This window comes from Phymastichus coffea, unplaced genomic scaffold, assembly GCF_024137745.1.
Source record: "Phymastichus coffea isolate CEN01 unplaced genomic scaffold, Cenicafe_Pcof_1.1 PCOF00007, whole genome shotgun sequence".
Classification (NCBI taxonomy): Eukaryota; Metazoa; Arthropoda; class Insecta; order Hymenoptera; family Eulophidae; genus Phymastichus; species Phymastichus coffea.
The window spans coordinates 6,919,702-6,940,532 of record NW_026706818.1 but is presented as its reverse complement, the minus strand read 5'-3'; the positions used below and the strand labels follow the sequence as shown (position 1 = coordinate 6,940,532).

General features: G+C 40.0%; 1 protein-coding gene across 1 annotated transcript in view; it reads left to right on the top strand.

Annotated features, from left to right (window-relative positions):
- The window catches only part of LOC131669338 (putative fatty acyl-CoA reductase CG5065), a 759,403-nt gene that overhangs the window by 568,867 nt on the left and 169,705 nt on the right, over window positions 1-20,831 (top strand). Inside the window, exon 8 of the mRNA XM_058944149.1 lies at window positions 5,004-5,261. Coding sequence (XP_058800132.1) covers window positions 5,004-5,261 — 258 coding nt within the window. The remainder of the gene's footprint in view (window positions 1-5,003; window positions 5,262-20,831) is intronic.

Here is a 20,831-nt window from a genome sequence, read left to right as displayed (position 1 = left end):
TAAATAGATATAGTTATAATATAACGGGGAGAATATTCGGACAAAGGAATACTGCAGCGTACGTGACCGCAAGTGTATATTCGCGCCCGATGGGGGCCGTGGTTACGTGCGGGAAAGACGCTGGATCTTCACCCGATGGCTGGGCTCACGTCGCACCTCGACGAAGCTGGTTAGTATGACTACTGCCCCATTAATTGCTCTCTTGACGAAAAATGTCGAAAAGCGGGTAATCTAAGAGTGCTAAAAGGGGAAGAGATCGCAAAAACTCTCGTTATCGCGGCCGATGCACTCGTTGCTCGTGGGTTCGTTTGTCGACAGACTTTGGGAAAATGACCGGCAAAGGATGGCTAGCTGGTATTTTACTTCAAGTACCTTGGCTTTATTGGACCCCCAGGTAGACGGTGTGGAATCCCTTTCGGATGATTGCTACAGAAGGCTTAAAAACAGTAACAATCCCAGGTCGTACGCACGAGAGTGAGAATATACGCGAAGTTAAGAAAAATCGCGCGCACGTTTTCGCTCACGAATATTAAAAATTAGATGCTACCGTAGCTTTTTCGCTGGCCATACGACAAAGCTTTATCGCCTTGTTCTTACTGCCTTTCGTCGAAGACTTTGCCCTCTGCGTGGCGCTGTATCTCAACCAAGTCGAGCTCGGGGTTCCATTCGGGTGGTTGAGGAGCGTCTTGGCTTAACTAGTAGATTGTCACATAGAATTACACTCTGGGAATCATCCGGGAGATTTGCCGTATGATTCACTGGAGGTTCCACACTGTTCGTCGTACCAATATCACACTAAACCTACCTTCTCTTGCCCACTCTATTAGTTAACACACTAAAATCTTAGAAACGTTTTATTGGTTTTGAGATTAGGTGCAGTGACTAAAGCGGACAGAAAAAAGACTGACGGTACATATGCACATCGCCCCTCTCTCTCCCTCCTGCTCTCTTGCTCGCAGCTTCGTGCGTGTCATAGCCGACGTCGCTTTGCTTGCGCGATTCAATTCTCGCAACGAGGAATACTTGTTATAATAAAGATATAGATATATATATTTTTCTCTCTTTTAAATGTTGCATGTTGTTCGTTAGAAAATCTTGAAATTCCAAGTAAAACACTAATGAATAATCAAGAGTAACTTCAGATTATTTGTAACCAAATTGTAACAACAAAGTTTGCACGTTGAAACCAATACCAGTCATGGCAAAATGTATTCTCTTGTACTGTGAAAAAGTGATCCCATAAGTACAGCGTCGTACCCACGAAAAATGTGAAGCATATTGGTGAACAAAACTAGGCAAATATGTGAATCTAGTATAAAAAATATTCCTCGTTATGAGTATTTTATTACAACTTTTCTATGACTATTCCTTAACTTTTTTATGATCTTGTAGCTGTAGAATGTTCATTAAGATTATTATTTTGATGACTAGTGGTACTTACAATTAGATAAGTTAAACATTTTACAGGTGAAACAGTAATTCGTTTTGAAAAGGAAACACCATGTAATTTGATTAAAATAAAAATTTGTTAGTAAATTTACGATGAATATGATTTTGACGAGGAAGAAAAGGACTAGGAATCGACGGATAGCGAAAAAGAAAAAGAAGAAGAAAAAAGTAAAGCAGATTCCAACGATAATGAAGAGGACGCATCTCTGAAGAAAGCATTGAGGAAAGAGTTTGTTGCATTGAAATCGGAATCTGGAAAAGTAAAATCACACGTTTGCGCACAAGCATACATCTACTCACACAGACACACTCATATATGTGGACGTGCACACACGCACGCGGACGAACACACGCATACACGCATGGACACACGCGCACCCTTACACACACACGCACATTCTTACACACACACATGCACACCCGTACACATGCGCAATTATTTCATATAAAATTACTTAACTTAGATATGTTACCAAAAGTAAATGAAAGTCTTCTTTTTACGACTTTTTTATAACTTCTTTCTGACTTTTCCATAATTTTTCTACGACTTTTCCGCGACTTTATTGAGGAATGTTTTATTCTTTAATTATTAATTATACACGTTAAATTGTTATTTATTTCTTCCATGTCTCAATATAGATTATTGGGATTTTTTGGCTCATTATCGTCCTCTCCATAATGTTCGTTGTCAAGCTCATCATGATCTTCATTTCCTGCGACCTTATCCCTATCCAGATCTAATTTCATACATTATTGAAACTGTTCCCTTTCATTGTGATAAATAATCAAGCTCTTCGTAGTACTTTGAGCGTTGCTGAATGGATTTTCTCCGATGGTGCGTTTTTTGTCCATTCTTCTCCACATCACCAGAACTCATCAGCTGTAGCGGATGCGCCATTATGGTAACTTTCTTTTTAGCACGTTCCCCATATATAAAAATCTAAGCGATTCTGATCTGGAGAATCCGCTGATAATTTCACTGTAACTCTCCGACTAATCCACTAAGGCTAAGACTGTAAAAAGTATCGGAATGAGCATTCTTTTCTCAAAAAAAAAAATAGATCAAATAAAGTAATTACATCATCAAAATAATGTCGTACAGCTTGAACAAAGTATACTGGAGCACCATCGTGCATGAAGAGGATATGTTCTTGCTCTTCTGGTTAGAGCACATCATTCAAAAGATGTGGTAGACCATGCTGAAGAAACTCGAGGTACATTTCAGCATTCAAATTTCCCGGCAGATAGAATGACCCCACAATCTGGTTCCAAATGACTCCAGTCCATATATTGTTGGCATAACGATGTTGCGAACGGTCTAAATTTATAATAAAAATATTAGAATCTTGTGAAAATTGTATAGAGCTTTAAAAAAGAACCATTCTTTTGTTCTTTCGTAGTACGAGTAAAGATTTGAGTAATATTGTAATTAAAACATACTTTATCGTACCTGTTCGTTGTGCTGGTTGAATAGATCGACTCGTCCAAAGGTATATTCATAGATCCATAAAAAGCGACCGCAGATGTCAGAATCTTGTTCAGGCGCGTCCACTAACCACTGGCTGTTTCTCAGTCGTTCTGATAGATTTCCAAGTTCTATTAAAAATAAAGCATTTCTATAACTATTTAAAACTAAAATATGATTAAAAAAAATCAATTTTGATATCATGTTAAAGTCTATTTAATACTATCATAATATTACAAATTTATAAGCTTATCTAGTGTCCGTACTTGCAGAAGATGATAGGTATGATGATCATCATCTTTCATAACATGTTGAACCGTGCTAAAAGGATACCTCATACCTGTCACCTCCTCAATTTGACGCGAAATCGACCACAAACTATCTGATAGATCAGCGGCGAAAGCTGTGACGATAGGCTCATGGAGGAAATCACGTTCTCGTGATCGACCTTCATCGAGATTTCAGACTGTAACACTACCCTTTTCGCTCTATCTGCGTACAGCAGCTTGGACGATCCAACCATTAGGATGGGAAGGAGGACAACGATCAGCGTATATGGGAGCAGCCGCGTTAGCGTTTCTCTCAGCCCAACCAGTACACAACATCATATTATTGAAGTCTTCGCTGGTATAAATAATTAGTCTAACCATTTTTTCCCACGACGAAGAATACTGTGTCAAAACGACATTTATAAATACTGATGACTAAGTTTACAAACAAATGATTAGTAAAAAATAGAAGGTTCCGTTTATTTGGCAATTAATGTTTGATTGTTAGAAAGTGCAGCCCCTCCCTCCATTTTGATTATCGGACTATCGAAACTACCTTATGTATAGGTAGAATTATATGAGATATTCGTTAGGATTGTGCGAAAAACATTGACTGGTAATTTTTTTGACTCTAATATTCAATAACTAGTAACTTCAAACTTCAATTACATTTTTTTTATTTTCATGGGATCATTTTTAACAAAAATACAGCTATTTAAAAAGTCACTAAAAATTTGAATTTTTTATTTGATCTCTTAATTTTTTTCACTAGTATATTTTTATATTTTGTGTATATATTGAACTATATATTTTATTTCTGACAGAAGATTCCGTGGTATTACTCCCGAATGATACTCGGCCCTTTTACATATATTGCGACGCGAAGTCCTGCTCGAGCTATTGACTTTGATCTGCTGTTTGACATTCAGAAGTTCAAACCATATATCGAAAGCGCGCATTTTATTGCACTCAATAATACATGAAAAGCATGTTACAATACAAACGTTAACGTAGGTAATTGTATTAGATGGAAAATTTCAACAGTTGCTATATCCAATTCGACATTACAAATCAATACAACAAAAATATCAAAATTTCGCTTATCATTGAAATATGATCAAAGTAAAATGAAGGTATTCTATGAAAGTAAGTATAATTATACCAAATTATACAAAATTCCAAACCAAATTCAGGGAGATGTAGTTGCTTGAAGAAAAATGAATTCTGCCTTTGATAAACGTATTATTACTGAAATTATGATACATTAAGAATATACATATACATAAAGTTATTGTAACAATGTAAACGGATAGTCGATTTTTACAATTAAATTTGCCCGTGACTCTATTTCCTCATTGACTATTATTTACGTGTGAAAAGGAAAGCATGAGTGCTTTAGTTACTAAGAACCATTCGTGCGTGGAGATTCTAACATTCGTTAAATACGTTACTACAAATTTAGACTATATTATAGACTGAAAGTTGAATAATAAATTAAAATAATAATTATTTTTTACGTGTACCAAGTTATTATTTCTTCATTCTTGAGTATTATTCTATACAAGATTTGTTCATTGCAAACATGTTAACTAAAAGAATTTTGTTAATTCGTAGATTTAATTTAATGAGATCCAGCTAATTAATTGTTTTTATTAACTTTTCCTATAGTATTGTTCATACATTTTTAATATATTATTAGAATTCATTAATTCATTTTTTCATTATTTAATTAATTATTTTTATTATATAACTTTTGTATAAAAATAATATCTGATTGGATCGTGTATTATAAGAATCTGATTATAAAACATTTGTTACAGTATGGTTCGCATACAAAAGCGTATATCAGATGGGCTAGACGTTCTTCAATATTTTACTACTAGAGAATGGAATTTCCACAATACCAATTTACTAAATCTTTGGAGAAGTATGAGTGAACAAGATCGACTAATATTTTCAATAGACTTCTTCAATGTAGAAGAGATGGAGTACATTAAGAATATAATCCTTGGAGCTAGACAATATTGTATGAAAGAAAAATTAAATACTCTACCTAGAGCTAGAAGACATCAAAATCTGTATGTATAATTATTCATTTTACAATTTGAGACTTATCGTATATTTTATTGGTTGCAACGGTAATGGATTTGATTAATTGATCCGTTCGCGATTCGGTACACTCGCGATGCTAGGAACAACTAAGAGAGAGAGAGGGCGCGCTAGAGTTTGAAAATAGTTAGTTAAGCCTCAGCTGCTTTTGCGAGAGTACCGCCAATTAGTTTGCATAGTATTTTGCCGCTTTGCTACAAAGTTTTCCTGGAATTTTGGATACGTGTGCGAGCACTAGTGAGGAAGCCTAGCAGCAGGAGCAACATTACAGCAGCAGCAAGCAAAGCAACAGATTTTCTGTGAAGCAGCGCAGCTGATTAATCAGGAAGAATCCGTTGGCAGAAAAGATTTCTCTTCAACGATTACGGCTGATCACTGTAATTGCACCGCAGGTTAGGTGCACCTACATTTTTATGGCGTAACAAAATACTAGCGAGAGTATTTTGTATATCGCGATTGTTATTTTTTTTGTATCCGCGCCGAGCGTTAGTTTTCGCGGCAAAACTCGAATTCTCTCTCACTCTCTCTTTCGATATTATTATTAATCACTGTAAATCCTATTCGCGTGCGTTAGTCTTTCGACCCATAAAAGACTGTAGTTTATTTAAATTAAACATTATTAATTTTATACGTCATATCGTTTCCTAATAGTTTAACAGATTTCATCTAGGGGATTAGACAGATTAAGAATTAGGTCACTCATACCTAAGATAGATCGTTTGTCACAAGTCAAGTGACTTAAGGTGAGTTCAACTCGGTTGGAAAGACGACACTGAAACGAAAGTATTAAACGTGAAGGCGAATACACCTATAACTATACTTGTTTAACGGAGCGGCGGTTAGCTCTGCATCGTGGGAGTTTGTGCGTTAATAAATTCCTATTTTACTAGATAACCACCCCGTTACATGCCGCCCAACTGGTATTATGATCCGTTTAGTGCGAATAGGATTGTCCGTCGAAGGTAATTGACGCACGGGTGAGAGAGACGACTGCGTGAGCGCTTAGGAAGGTTTAAGCTGGTGGTAGCGTGAGTTCTTGAGCGGTGCGCCCTTTGCAGGGGCAAAAACGGAATCCCTTCAACCTTTTTTCTTATAAATTGTTAAATTTAATGTAATAAGGGCCGAAAGCGGTATAATTAGTAAGTTGAAGCGATTCCAAATCGTTATTATTTATTAACAGGTGCTAGCCCATTGGAGCCATAGTTTGGTGGATAAAGGGGGGCCGGAAACACCTGAGCGATGATATTAGCAGAGACCGCGACCCAAGCGTGCAGTCCAGAAAATATTCGCCAGGTGGAGCAGGCAAACAGCAGGCTCCAACCTTAGGCAGAATATTTTTATCTTATTGGTAGATAGTTTGAGGAGACTGCACGCGCTGATAATCTCGTGAGTTTACGCCTTAAAAAGAAGGCATTTAGGATAGGTACACTAATTATTGTATAACTCGCTTATACCTTGGGTGATAAGAAGCGGTAGTGGTTGAATAGGCCGATATTTAAATCTCGACCGCATCCTACACTCGTACGGAGGTAAGATGGCTCTGTCGTCAGTACAGATTGATACTTGGACATTAGAGCTGACCTATGTACAGCGCGAACGCTACTTAGCGGATCTAGAGCTGCGCAAGGATGGAAGTGTTATCTAGCATGCGGCTAGGCTTGGGAGACGGTTGCTGGGTGAGTACACCGCCACAGATTTCGAAGTGACCACACACAGTAAAGAGGTGATGGGGCACAGGAGGCGCACCCGACAAACGTGGCTCGATACAATCTATGATGAGATGGAAAATCTCAACGCAGAGAAGCACAGTGACTATCCCCTGAGACTCATCAACAGGGAGAGAATATTCTTGACAAGTATGTCAAGGACATTCGCCTGCCCGGATGAGGACTCGGAGGTCGAAGCCAGACGCCAAGAAGAGGATGAAATCATCTAAAAGGTACTCCACACACAGGAACAAGAGGAGAGGGAGAGGAGACGAAGCAACCCGGATCTGAGGGCGCAGGAATCCTGGACCCGAAAAGAGCCTCAAGAAGATGAGATTGTCCTTGAGCAAAGCCTTCCGAGAAATTGAGTACCTGAAGGAGGGAGTCAACCGTAACCACAAGCTGGTAGGTCGAATCCTAAAGACCCTTCAGACTCTGCACGGCATACAGGTGTGTGCAGTGCGCCAGGTGCAGGACATGCGCCAAAGAATACGAGAGCTGGAGGACGGAATGCATGAAATGGCCAATGTAGCTCGTTCTTCCCAACGTGACTCGATTCAACCGCGCTCCAGACGTAATATGGATTTTGAGGACACATTCACCTGTCACTACGACTCTGAAATTCCGGGAAGCACACCGGCTCCTCCAAGACCAGTGCCCAGGAGAAGGGACGTCACCCTACCAGAAGCCCTCCAAAGAAGAGGAGGTGAAAAGGATCCAGAAAAGTACGGGAGATCCGCACCTATTCGACAGAGGAGTCGAAGTGGATCGTCTGGAAATGGTCCTAATTTATCCTCAAGGCTCTTCACAACCCGAGATATTGGAAAAATTGTCCACTGATGGAAATTGAGGTTTGCAGGTAATAGGGCACAGAGCGTGGATACGTTTCTATCGAGGTTGGAAGACCTGTGTGTGGGCGCAGGACTAACCGACGACGAAGTACTTTGTTCCATATTAGAGATCCTCGAAGGTAATGAGAAAACCTGGTACGATAACAATAAGTACCAATGGCTCAGTTACGTCGAATTGGTCGCCGACGCCCAAGAATGATTCGGCACAAGTAGGCAATAGTAAAAAGGCTGCTACAGGAAGCTCAGAACCGATTTCAGGGCGAGGACGAATTGGTTAGAGACTATGCGTCCAACCTGGTGGCTTTTGTTAATAGACTGGAACCACCAATGCCCTTGGAGAGGTTATTAGACCTGTTCCATGCAAACCTCCTTCCGAACATCCAAATTCAGCTGCTCCGGAGTGAGTTGACGTCAATACGTGAATTTAATCGGAGGGCAACGGAAGTACAAAATACTTTGTCATACGGTCGTCGTCCACGCGTATTCGCGGATCTGAACTCGACGATCTTCCTTTAGCACGCATACCAGCCGAGTAAAAGAACGGCTGGTAACAAATCACTAACCACTGCAGTGGCCAGCGAAGGGAAGGCGGGTGCGGAGAAGGAGGAAGATCCGCAGCGGCCACAGGGCGTGAAGAACCCTGCTAAGAGGCCTATCGTGCAAGCAACGGTATTGGATACGTAAACCTCCTGATAAGAAAATGGAGGAGCGTCTGGAGGGCATTGAGAGAATCCTGCGCAAATTGGCCAAAGAAAGACAGGATAGCTCTCCAGAACAGAGTAACAAGACGATCGCGTGGGGGAAGAAAAATTATCCTTCTCCCAGGTCTCCTGGCGAGCGGCGAGAAAGGGAGAGGTGGAAGATAGACTTCACAAAACCTCTCCAGTGTTCCGCTTGTGACAAACTGCGTTTCAGTCGTAAATTCTGCCCAGACTGCAACGAGGGAAATGGCAAGGAGAGTGAAGAGAAGAGGTCACCTTCGCGCCTCCAGTAGATTCGACCTCTCGCTGTGGGTCGTCGATGGGAAACAGCAAGATTTCGGCGACCCAGGGATCCAAACAGGTCCTGGTAGGGCATTGAGAGAGCCTGGAACCTAGCGGTACATTGGAGCAGAAAATGATCGAGCCCGATGTCAGCCCTCGGCAGAATAGGGGAGTCGTCATCCTGGACGGACCAGGTGGCCACACATACAATGGTGGAGGTTATGGAGGAGGGGGAAGACTCGATAGATGTAAGGATCGAGCAACCCGAAGACCTGAAAGGTTCGAGCCCCTCCACACAAAAACATCCCGTGCCGAAGGAATCCACGAGTACGTGCAAGCCCATCGTCGTATCATCAGCGGAAGGGAAAAAAACCGCTGAGAAGTGCGACGAATGGAGGAAAGAATGCTACTCGTAGATATGACGCAGAGAATGAGACCAGGTGGTGGTTGCGGGTAGACATAGGTGGCTTTAAGATTAGAGCACTCTATGATAATACCGGCGCCTCATCAACGGTCGTGGGTCAGTTAGGGCTGAGATTGAAATCGGAGATGGGACTCGGATTGAATCTGACCAGGGTGGGCGATGCAAGGCTAGCCGATGGCACCCATGCCTCAGAATTGGTCACGTGATGTTCCCTTTTAAGGTAGGGGGAATCAAACGAGAAATTAGAGTCTCCATTACGTTACTGCTTACGGATGACTGCTAAGTAGGCGCGAACTTTATAAGAGAGTTCCGCGCAGTTTTGGATCCCGATGATGATGAATTATGGCTGAAGGACGCCCAGGTAAAAGTACTAATGGAAGTGGCTGGAATTGATAGTACGGCATTTCTCGCACCAGTAGGACTGTGGAAGGCCACGGAAACACAGCTTGAGGAAACCGAAGACATTGTCAGAAGATTGATTCCAAACTGAGGAAAGGGTTTAGGATGTGCCGTGGGGGTTGAGCACGAAATAGATGTTGGAAGTGCTTGACACATCAAACAGAAGTACTACCCAGTTTCTGATAGGGTGCGAGAGGAAATGCACGCACTGGTCAAGGATATGCTGGAAAAAGATGTAATCGAACCAGTGACCAGCGGATGGTCAAGTCCAGGTTTGATGGTAAAGAAGGCTGATGGAAATTATAGGTTTTGCGTGAATTACCAAAAGATAAACGCAATAAGCAAACCTGATGCCTATCCTTTGCCATATCTGAACGACATCCTAAGACGGATAAGATTGTAAAGTTCATATCCACGCTAGACTTGAGTAGCGCGTACCATCAAATTCCCCTAAAGGAAGAATCGCGTCCGATATCGGCGTTTACAGTACCTGGATTAGGGCACTTTCAATTGAAGAAAATGCCCTTCGAACTGTCATAAGCAGGAGCGACCTTCCAGAGATTGATGGACAAGGCCCAGATATTGATCCATTCGCTTTTGCTTACTTCGACGACGTGATTGTGGTTTCGTCGTCCTTTGAGGAGCATAAGCGGCACCTAGAAATGGTATTAAAGTAAATTCTAGGTGCGGGCCTAACCATCAACAAAGCCAAAAGCCACTTTTGTAAGACGGAAGTTAGGTACTTGGGAGTTTTTGTAAATCTGGACGGAGTAAGACCAGATCCCGAGAAGATAAGACCGATACTAGAGTATCCAACACCTCGGACTGTCGAATCCGCGAAAGCATGCGATGATCCGGGCGGAGATTTGTCGAGCGAGTGTATTGAATTAGCAGTCCCCACGGCCGTAGGTAACGATCCCACCGAGGCGTCGGATTTACAGGTATCTGCCCCAACCAAGAGAGGTCAAGGTTGACCTTGAAAGGTCCCAGAGACGGTAACCGGTCAGGCAAGAGGCGACAACTCTCCCTTAAAGGAATCTAGAGGGAGAGATAGGCCTCAAAAGACCGTGCCTGTCGTGCAGGGGACGGTTGGGCCAATAATTCCGAACGGTAACCGACGAGGGTCAGGGTGTTTCACACGGAAAATAGTGAGAGAACGCATAACTCAGTGGGATGCGGCATTTGATAGGCTTGTTCTTCACGCAGGGAGTTTCATCCAAAATTTTTTTTTGTTTTGGATGTTACATGGACGGGAGAGACATCTCGAGAGAGCTAGCGAGCTACGCTTGCCTTACCTATTCCATTTGTAAGAATCCTTATTAATTTATGAATTAAATAAATATTTAATGATAATAGAGAACTAGAATATTAGTACAGCATGCATAGTTAATCAAAGTCATTTAGACATAAAAACATTTCTAATTGCAGCAAATAAACTCTCATAAATTCAAATACTAGCTAACTGCTATTTTTAAAAGTTTTCAAACAACATGTAAAAATGCATACTAGCTTGATCTCGCATATTATTACACAACCGCTGGATAAATGTGGAACGCAATGTTAAAATGCACAAATGTTACCCTTGAACTGTTAACAGGAATAGATATGGTCTTAATCATTCAAAAAGGAATTCGTGGAAGTATTAGTCAATACGGCTATTAAGTCTTAAATTCGATCGCCCAGAGTTATTATTATAATGGATATTTCTCACGTATAATATATCGACTTATTTATAATCTATTCTAAGTAACAAGAACTTACGAGGTGTGTTCAAAAAGTAAGGTGACTTTTCAAATTTCACGGGCAACGTACTTTCGATTATCGATTTTTTTATTTTTTTATGTTGGTACACTCTTCCCGAACATTTGTACCAAGTTTCAAGTGTATACCATTTTTTGTTTGGTTGTGAGAGGCGTAAAGGTTATAAGTGTTTTGCGTGCTCGGCGATTTCTTGCTATCGAAAAATATGGATCAAAGTATTTGCATCAAATTTTGTGTAAAAAATAAAATAAATGATTTTTACTTTTTATTATAGAACGGATTTTTCAACAATAAATAAGGTTAGCAAGCGACTTTCCTTCTTAGAAAGACGATGGCTCAACTAGCTAGGAACACTATTTACCAAATCACTATCAGTGGTCAGATGGTTACCAACTCGATATTTTTAGCTTTTGTGTTGTTATTACCATTAACGTCGAACTCAAAGTATTTCTTCCCAACAGAGTGAGTTCACTGCTTGAAAAAATGAATAAACGATTAAAGATTTATACCAAAACAGCAAAAAAGAAGAGCCGTTTATTTTTCATCGTGATGTGTCTGACTTTGAATTTAAAAATAATTATAATATAGACTAATGAAATAATAATAATAATATTTTTGTATTACTATTGTTATAAGTTAGTTTGTAATGTAAATTACTAAATAAAATTAACAAAAATGAATAACCTATAATAGTGTTCATCCTTCATTTAATTCCCCTCAGATTTTCTTTTTTTAGAGAAGTAAAAGTAGTCAATAATATATTCCTTTTAAATGAGTTTCGACTCATTGTTAAGGCCTCATAAGTGATGATAATTCGAAAGGAAGTACCTTACAGGTGAGAGCAAAGGTTGAGGCTCTTACTATTCCTATAACTAACCTTAAGTTTCCGATAGTGGGCAGTGGCTCGAATCTTAATTTATTTCAAATTATACGAGTCCTAATATATTTATAAGAAGAATGCATAGTTCATGTTACCGTCATTCAGTAAAAAATATCAGCTATAGCAACACTATCCTCTTTTGTTTTTATTCATCATGGCCCCTATTAGAAGTGAGAAAAGCATTCGTTTTTCGAAGCATGTATGGTTCTCAGATAAAGTTCAGTTTCACTATCTTTCTATTGAAAACAAAAACTAAGTAGCATAATATCGCGCGCAATATTTAGAAAATATATAATAATGATGAATCATATTCTTGAACCTATACTGATCATTGTACAGTGTATGCACTCAACAAACTTAAAATCTAATTGGAGTTGGAAGAAGAATATAAAAGAAGAGGGAGGCGGTCATGACGGCTCAAAAAATCTCGCAGTGGGATAAAGGTCTTAAGAGACAGAGAAAAGTTCGCAAAAGGTCATTCTATTATAAGAATCATCACCAGTAGTATCCTCCTTCTGTTCCTCTCATCTCAGACTGAATCTTCAGTAGCAAACTCGACTTTGAAATGTTAAATAAAATTGTTATGAAGCCTTTTGACCTACTATCAGAAAAAAACCATTATGATCTTGAAAAAAATCATCGTTAAATAGGGACAGAATTCGAAAAAGAAGATAATAATCGTATCATTTTTGAGCTCGAAGACGAATTCTGAATTATTTTACAAGACCGAATTTCAAGAGCCATCATGAAACATTTTGACCTTTATATATTACATACTGAACATGTTCAAAGACATAATTTACCGATTGAATATCATAGCGCTGATAGATTGCAATTTATTATTTAATGTAACAAATGTATTTTTATTTCAGTAATACTTTTACAATAAATTTTACCATATAATATGTTGTGGAGAGGAAAATACGTCATGAATGTTTCTACTAAAGCAGGTTTCGACTTGTTTTAATGAAATCACAAGTGATGATGCTCAAATAGGAGTATCTCACAGGTGAGGGCGAACGTTGAAGCTCATACCATTAAAATCAAAACAAAAATTATTTATTATTGCGATATTTATTTCAATAAAAGTTATTTTACATTTTAGGTATGCTTGATTGCCACCTATCCTTATAAATTTTTCAATAATAATTTTGATACATAGTTTTCTGTAGATCTTGCTCATAACCCTCTAACAATTGGATTATTTTTGTTATCTCTCAAGTGGTATGGGAGAGATTTTGTCTTTGCGATCTTTTGAATAGATAACATTTTTGTACACCAGTTGGGAATACATCCTTTTTCAAAAATATGATTGAACTTGCTTACTCATACTTTATCACCTACTCGGAATTTTGGTTTCTTGATGAAAAGACATCAGAAAATTAATGAAAAGACGTCGTTAAAGAATGGTCCCAACACTTGCATTTCATTCTTTTTAGTCACGTCTTTAGACTTAATTTCTATTGTGCAATGTTTTCTATTATTAGAAGATTTTATTAAACCGCTTATATGAGGGGGGGGGGGTCAATAAGTCTTAACAAAAAGAAGGAAAGAAAAGTTTTGCGTATGCAATTTTTTTTTAATTTTCAACATAATCTCCTTGAAGGTCGATACATTTTATTAAACGGCCTTCCAGTTTTTTGAAGCCATCAAAAAAATATGATTTCAGAAAACCCTCAAAATAGGCATTTGTTTCGGCGATGACTTCTTCATTCGACGTGAATCGTTGTCCGGCAAGCCATTTTGTAAGATTAGGAAATAAGAAAAAGTCACTGGGAGCAAAATCAGGTGAATATGGTGGATGGTCAATTAATTCGAACTTTAAATCGTTAATTTTTGTCATCGAAACTGCACACGTGTGAACTCGCGCATTGTCTTGATTGTCTTTCTTCAAGACAATCTTGAAGAAAGAGATTTTTTTCTTTCAGCTAACCTAATTATGATGCGTAATACGCATAATATTGTTCAGTGATCGTCTGGCCCTTTTCCAAGTAATCGATGTAGATGATTCCATACACATCCCACGAAACCGTGGCCATAATCTTGCCAGCTGACTTTACTGTCTTTACTTTCTTTGGGGCTGGTTTTCCAGCGATAATCCATTGTTTGGATTGTTCTTTAGTTTTCGTGTTTGAAAAATTTGTATGTAAATATAGAAATAAATTTATTTATAAATCCAGCACTATAAAAAAACTTTATCTTTTTAAATACTTGACTTTTCTTCAACTACTATGAATAATGAAATATGTATCGGATGTCTTATTATCGTAAGGGGCGTAGTTGATATAACTTATCTTCTTCGAGCCATTAATATGATAAAATTGTAAATAAGATAAAGTGTACAGGATAGTAAAGTACCAACAAAAAGTAAACTAAACCACAAGTGAAAATTGAAAAAAGTAAACAATTTATAAGTATAGGAATTGAGACTATAATAACTATTTATAACTATTAATATAATCAATTATTTGTTATAATTTATTTTCTCATTGACAAATTGTAAATGATTAAAAAAGAAATAATAACTATATTAAACTTCCACTTTTGAAATTAATAATATTTAACTGTTATTACTTGTTATTTTTCTTTATTACGAATTAACTTTACGTTTAAAAAATAATAACTATTATTTTTACTCTTTTATACACAGCTATAAGTAATACAATGCAAATAATATTAAAAAAAAAACTGATACAATAACTCTTATTATTAATTTATAATTAATTAATTATTTATAATTTATTTTAGTCTCAAATCTTATATTTATAAGCCGTTATTAATTATTTTTAACTTTTTTGTATTTATAATGAAAAGAAAATAATAATTATTACATAAAATTTGTAATACTTGGAACATATTGTTATGCAACATGAATGTTATTCAAGAAATACATTTATCTTTCGCTATTTATATAAGGTTAGCCCACATGTGGTTCGGTAAGGGTGGTTTATAAGGGTGGGGGTTAGATAGGTTAAGGGTAGATGGATAAGAGGTATGTGATTCAGCTGGGATAACTCGCTTATGACGTAAAATTCAATTATTTCAAGAAATAACAAACGACTAAAGTTGCTTTTCCCAGGATTAGGTGGGTTAGCCTGCATGTGGTTCGGTAAGGGTGGTTTATGGGGGTTTGGTGGGTTAGAGGCAGGTTGGTTAGTTGAGGTAGCTCGCTCATGCATAGGATTAAATTATTTCAAGAAATAACAAACGACTAAACTTGTTTATCCTAGAGTTAGGTCGATTAACCTGCTGATAGTTTGACGGGGGTGGTTTCTAAGGGGTGAAACACCCCTTAAACATATTTTTTTTTTTAAATCCGGAAAAACGTCAATTTAATTTTGGTATTTTCTCATTATCAGTGCCATTTTTAAATCACTCAAGCTGATTTACTATATTACATGTCGTAAAACAGTACAAAAAATAGTGTATTTACCCTTTTAAAGAGGGGGGTTGCAACCCTTTGGTATAAATGTTATGTCCTTAAAAGCGCCTTTTTATAAGAAATTTTTTAACGTTGAGTTTACTGAAAAATATTTATTTGATTCTGAGAAACATTAAAAAAACTGATTCTAGGGGTTGATTTTTAGGGTGGATTTCACCCCTTAAAAGCCCTTATGGGCCGATAAAAACAAAACACGTATCTAATTTTCATTTGCCGACCTACCGGGTGGATCCTCCTTTGACACCCCTGTAGTTCCAACGCACTTGCCCAAATAGCTATACCGTAGGTCAGTATTGTTGTTACTACTGACGATAATAAGGCTCGTCGTCTCGGCTTAGGCCCACCTACGTTCGGCATAAGGCGGGATAGCGCTAATGCTAACGTGATCAACCTGGTCCTTGAAGTTGACGCGGGCATCAATCATTACCCCCAGGTAGCGAAGTGATGGTCGCGACTCAACTTCGTACTCCCCAACTTGTAGCATGATCGTTTCGCGTTCCTTTCTGCCAGTTATGAGAGTAGCCTCCGTCTTATGCTTTGCCATCCTAAGCCCTGATTCATCCATCCATTCGACATACTTCCTAAATGTCTGGCTAAATAGGTTCTTGATGTCCTCCAGGTATTTGCCTACAATTACGAGGGTGACATCATCCGCAAATGCTACAGGTGTTACCATTCTTGGGATCTTCAGTTCAAGTAGGCCGTTGTACTATACATAATGATCCACAAGAGTTGTCCAAGTACCGAGCCCTGGGGCACGCCTCCGCTAACTTTATATGTTTTTGGTCCCTCGTCCGTATCGTACCACAGGCTTCTGTCTCTGAAGTAGCTGGCTACGATCCTTTGCAGGTACTTTGGGACACCAAACTATTCGAGAGCTTCCATGATGCGGTCCTATCTGGTAGAGTTGAATGCATTCTGCATGTCCAGTGTCACTACTGCGCAGTACTGCTTGTCGCCGTTTCTCCACCTTTTCCCTGTAGTCGCGTCCATCGCTGTGCTAACTACTAGGTTAATGGCATCGAGGGTCGACCGCCCTTTGCGAAAGCCATACTGTCGGTCCGACAGATGCTTTTCAGCTACCGCCTCTATTCTTGTATACAAGATCCGTTTGAGGATCTTGCCTGACGAGTCGAGCATGCAGAGTGGGCGGTAGGATGAAGGTTCATCCGGTGGCTTTTTCCCCTTTGGAAGGAGGACCAGTCTCTGCAATTTCCATTTGGCAGGGAAGTGCCCTTCTTACAAGAACCTATTGTACATGCGGAGGAACATGTCCGGCGCTAAGCTTACTGCTGTTTTCAGTGCGATATTTGGTATACCATCTGGTCCGGGGGCCTTCTTGTTTCCCATTCTAAGACATGCAGCCATTAGTTCCTCCGATGTTATTAGCGGTATTGGCTCTCCTGCGTCGAGTTCACGAGTATGCAGCTCTAGTTGTTGCGGGAAAAGATGTGTAACTACCCGTTTTAGCAGGGCCGGACACGTAGGAGAAGATGGTGTATGTGATTTCACCCTCTTCATTACCACTTTGTAGAGCCTGCCCCATGGATCCTGTTCCACCTCTTCAACCAGCTCATCCCAATATTTAGCCTTGCTACTCTTAATTGCTTTAACCAATTTGCGTCGCATTTCGTTATGTGATTGTTTGAGGTCTCCGTAGTGCGACTTTTTCCTTGCTCGCGTGGCTCTCCTTCTTGCTTTGATGGTTTCCTGACGATGTCTGGCAATGTCATTATTCCACCAGTACGTGGGTGGGTGATCATTGTTCGGTCGCTTGCATGCCATTGTGGCGTCACATGCAAGAGTAACTCTGTGCATAATTGCTTCTACCTCGTCTTGTATGTTGGTCGCTGTCAGGGGTTCTCTGTTTAAAACTACTTGGAATAGTTCCGCGTCGAATTTGTTCGCGTTCCATCCTCTACGATTCGTCCTTTTATGTGGGAGTCTTATTTTAGCTTGGTCTTTTGTCACCGTCCAACTGATGAGTCGGTGGTCACTCAAGTTGAAGATGTCGTGAACGGTCCAATCTTTTGTTCCTCTAGCCAGATTGGAGCTGGCCCAGGTCAGGTCAATGATAGAGCTTCCATTCTCTGTCTCGAAGGTTGGTAATTTCTCTGTATTCAAGAGAATCATATCTAGGCATGCCATTGCCTGTAAGACTTCGTTGCCTCTTCTATTCGTCTTCTTGCTCCCCCATTCAACAGCCCAGGCGTTGAAGTCTCCGGCTATGACACTTGGGAGGTGATCCTTGACATCCTTGACCAGTCTATCGAGTAGATCCATGAACTCGTTGATGTCTAGGCTGGGAGGGGCATAGACACTGTAGAAGTGTATATCTCCCAGCTTAGCCCTCACAAAACTTCTGTGTGTGCGATCTGGTTGATCCTTGAAAGACCGATTTTTGCAGGACCAGATGGCTGCCTTACCTGTGACATCCGCCACCCATGCCTGCATGTTAGGCTTGATGTACGGATCAGCGATGATGGCCAGGTCCGTCTTTTGATCTCTGACTATCTGGGATAGTAGGGCATGCGCCGCTTCACAATGGTTTAAATTGTGCTGTAACATTCTCATTTTTTCTTAGGTAACAGGCTCTTATTATTCTTCTCATGGAGGACAGAGCATTTATAGCTTCCTACCATGTGATGGTGGTCTTTGTCTCTTTCAGCACATAGGGGACAGTGCGGTTCCATCTGGCAGTCAGCTATTTTATGCCCCATCTGGCCACACTTGAGGCAGAGTCCAGACCTGTCAATCTGACTTGGGCATTTATTAGCAATGTACCCTGTGTTCCAGCACTTATAGCATTTCTGGGGACTGTTCAGTTCTCTTACTCTGCAGTTAACAAGGCCTATCCTAAGTCGGTCTCTGTCTCCTATTACTGTTCGTACTATCATAGCTGACAATCTGATGTAGGCAGTTTTGGTCCCTCCATATGCTGTCCGCATCGACTTTATCGCTTCGGTCCTGATATCGGAACCCTGACCAGCGACTTTTTGTAGCGCGTCCTTTATCTCTTCTTTTGTTGCCGTCTCTTCAATGTCCTTGATCTGGACATCCACCTCGTGGGATTTGCTGGTGACCTGAGCTTCCTGCTTCAGTACGTCTTCAACCTTTTTCTGGATTGAGTCCGTCTGATCTCCTACTTTACGGTTAAGTACGATTAGTAGCTGACCGGATGCTGTCCTTCGTACTTTCTCGAAGTTCTTCACTACTTCCTCTTCAGGTATCATCTCCTTAACCTTCTTTAGTATGCCCGCGTATATATTTTCTTCTTTTGCACTTATAAGTAGTGCAGCTGGTCGAACGCGAGGTACGTGGGCTTTTTGGTAGCGCTTGTTCGCCTTCCTATCTTTTTTCTTCTTCTTTTTCCTTGTTCCTTTGGTTTCCCAACCTAGGTCCTCGTCATGGCCACTGGTCTCGTCGCTTGTCTGTGGTAGTACAGGCACACAACTGGGAGGTGGACCTCTCTGTTGTTTCTCTCTTTTGTTCTCTCTAGTCCCGTGTGGAGCTTGTTTCACCAGGGACGCCCTCTTTGGGTCTCTAGTGAACTCAGCCAAGGGCGGAGAACGCTCTTTCCTCTTCAGGGGTGTGTTTTGGAGGGAGCTTTTGTAGCGTGTCCCTCTCGGCATCAGGAATAACTCCTTCCTTACACTGTGAAGCTGCTGTACTCTTTGATTCACAGGCTTGTGGATCAATGAGTTGATTTCGAAGAGCTTCTTCTCCTTTAACACCTTCCTTAGATTTAGGAAGGCATTTTTCACCCTCTGTGCGAGGCCTCTTGTGGTGTTGTTGACCGTTCGCTGCTGTTTATCTTCCAGCGTCCTCATCAGTTCCTCTATCGCTACTGATAGGCACTGAATCTCCTCAGCACCTCTTTATTCTTGTCCTCCAGTTTTGGCTGGACTGCCGGCTAGTTGTTGTTGTTGTTTTTGCTCCATGTTGTTCCCACGAGTAGCTAGGGAATTCGTCGTCCATCCCACGCAGAGCCCCGCATGCGTGGGACAAGGCTAAATACTCGGGAGTTCGCCATGTTCTTCTGAGGTACCGCTTGCGACACCTATCATTACCCTCGGTGTCAAGAGGCCAGCTGGGCACGGATGCGCACACCGCCTGGTTGAGGGTATCCTGTATCCTAGGAAGGATCCCTTTAACAAGGTGCTAACATCCGGGACAGATGAACCTTGGTTTTTTCACGAGATTGTTACTCCTCCCCCTCCTCCTTCCCCGCTTCTTGCGTCGCGGGGCCCCGGGCTTGGGATCGGCCTAGCGGAGTTGTGTGTATGTGTGTGTGTGTGTAGATGTGTCTGCGAGTCTTGCTTCTCTGTCTTCTGTTTTCGTCTCTCCTTAGGGTCTTGCAGCTTCGTTTTCTTACTTTTCTTTTTCTTTTTCTCTTCGTTTCTTCTTCTTTTCCATTTTATTTCCATCATCCACGCTATCTTTTCTTTGCTTTCTATTAATATTTTTTCTCATTCTACCCCTTCCTTTCTGCTTTCTTCACATTTTTCTACTATATGCTTCAAATTTTCATACACACTCTGCATCTTTTATTTTCTTTTATTTCCCAATACCTGCTTCCTCTCGTTTCATTACCTAACCTAAACCTTTCCCTTATTTGCAGGCCTTTTATTCTTCCCTCTCCTTGAATTTCCTTTAACCTATACCTTTTCATTTCTTCTTTCAGCTCTTTCCACTCGTTTATGTATCTTGATATTTCTAGTTTTTCTTTTAGTTCTTTTTTATCTTTTTTCTTTAGCTCATCTCTTATTTCTTCCCAAAACTAACTGTATATTTTACTTTTTTCCAGCCTTTCCTCTCTCTCCTCCTTCTTACCCTTTTTATCTTTTTCCTTTCTTTCCCTTTTCTTTAATTCTTTCCATGCTTCTTTTTTTATTGAGCCATCTCTTCCTTCTCTTATTTTGTTTTCATACTTCATTGGTCTTTCTAATGCTGGTTCTTTCATTTCTTGTCTTCCTGTTTCCCATCGTATTAGGTAACTTGGCGTGTTTCTATTTAATCCTAATACCCACTTTAAGTATTTTAGTTGTAGTCTCTCTATTTCCTCATATCTCTTCCATCCCCAGATTTCTGCT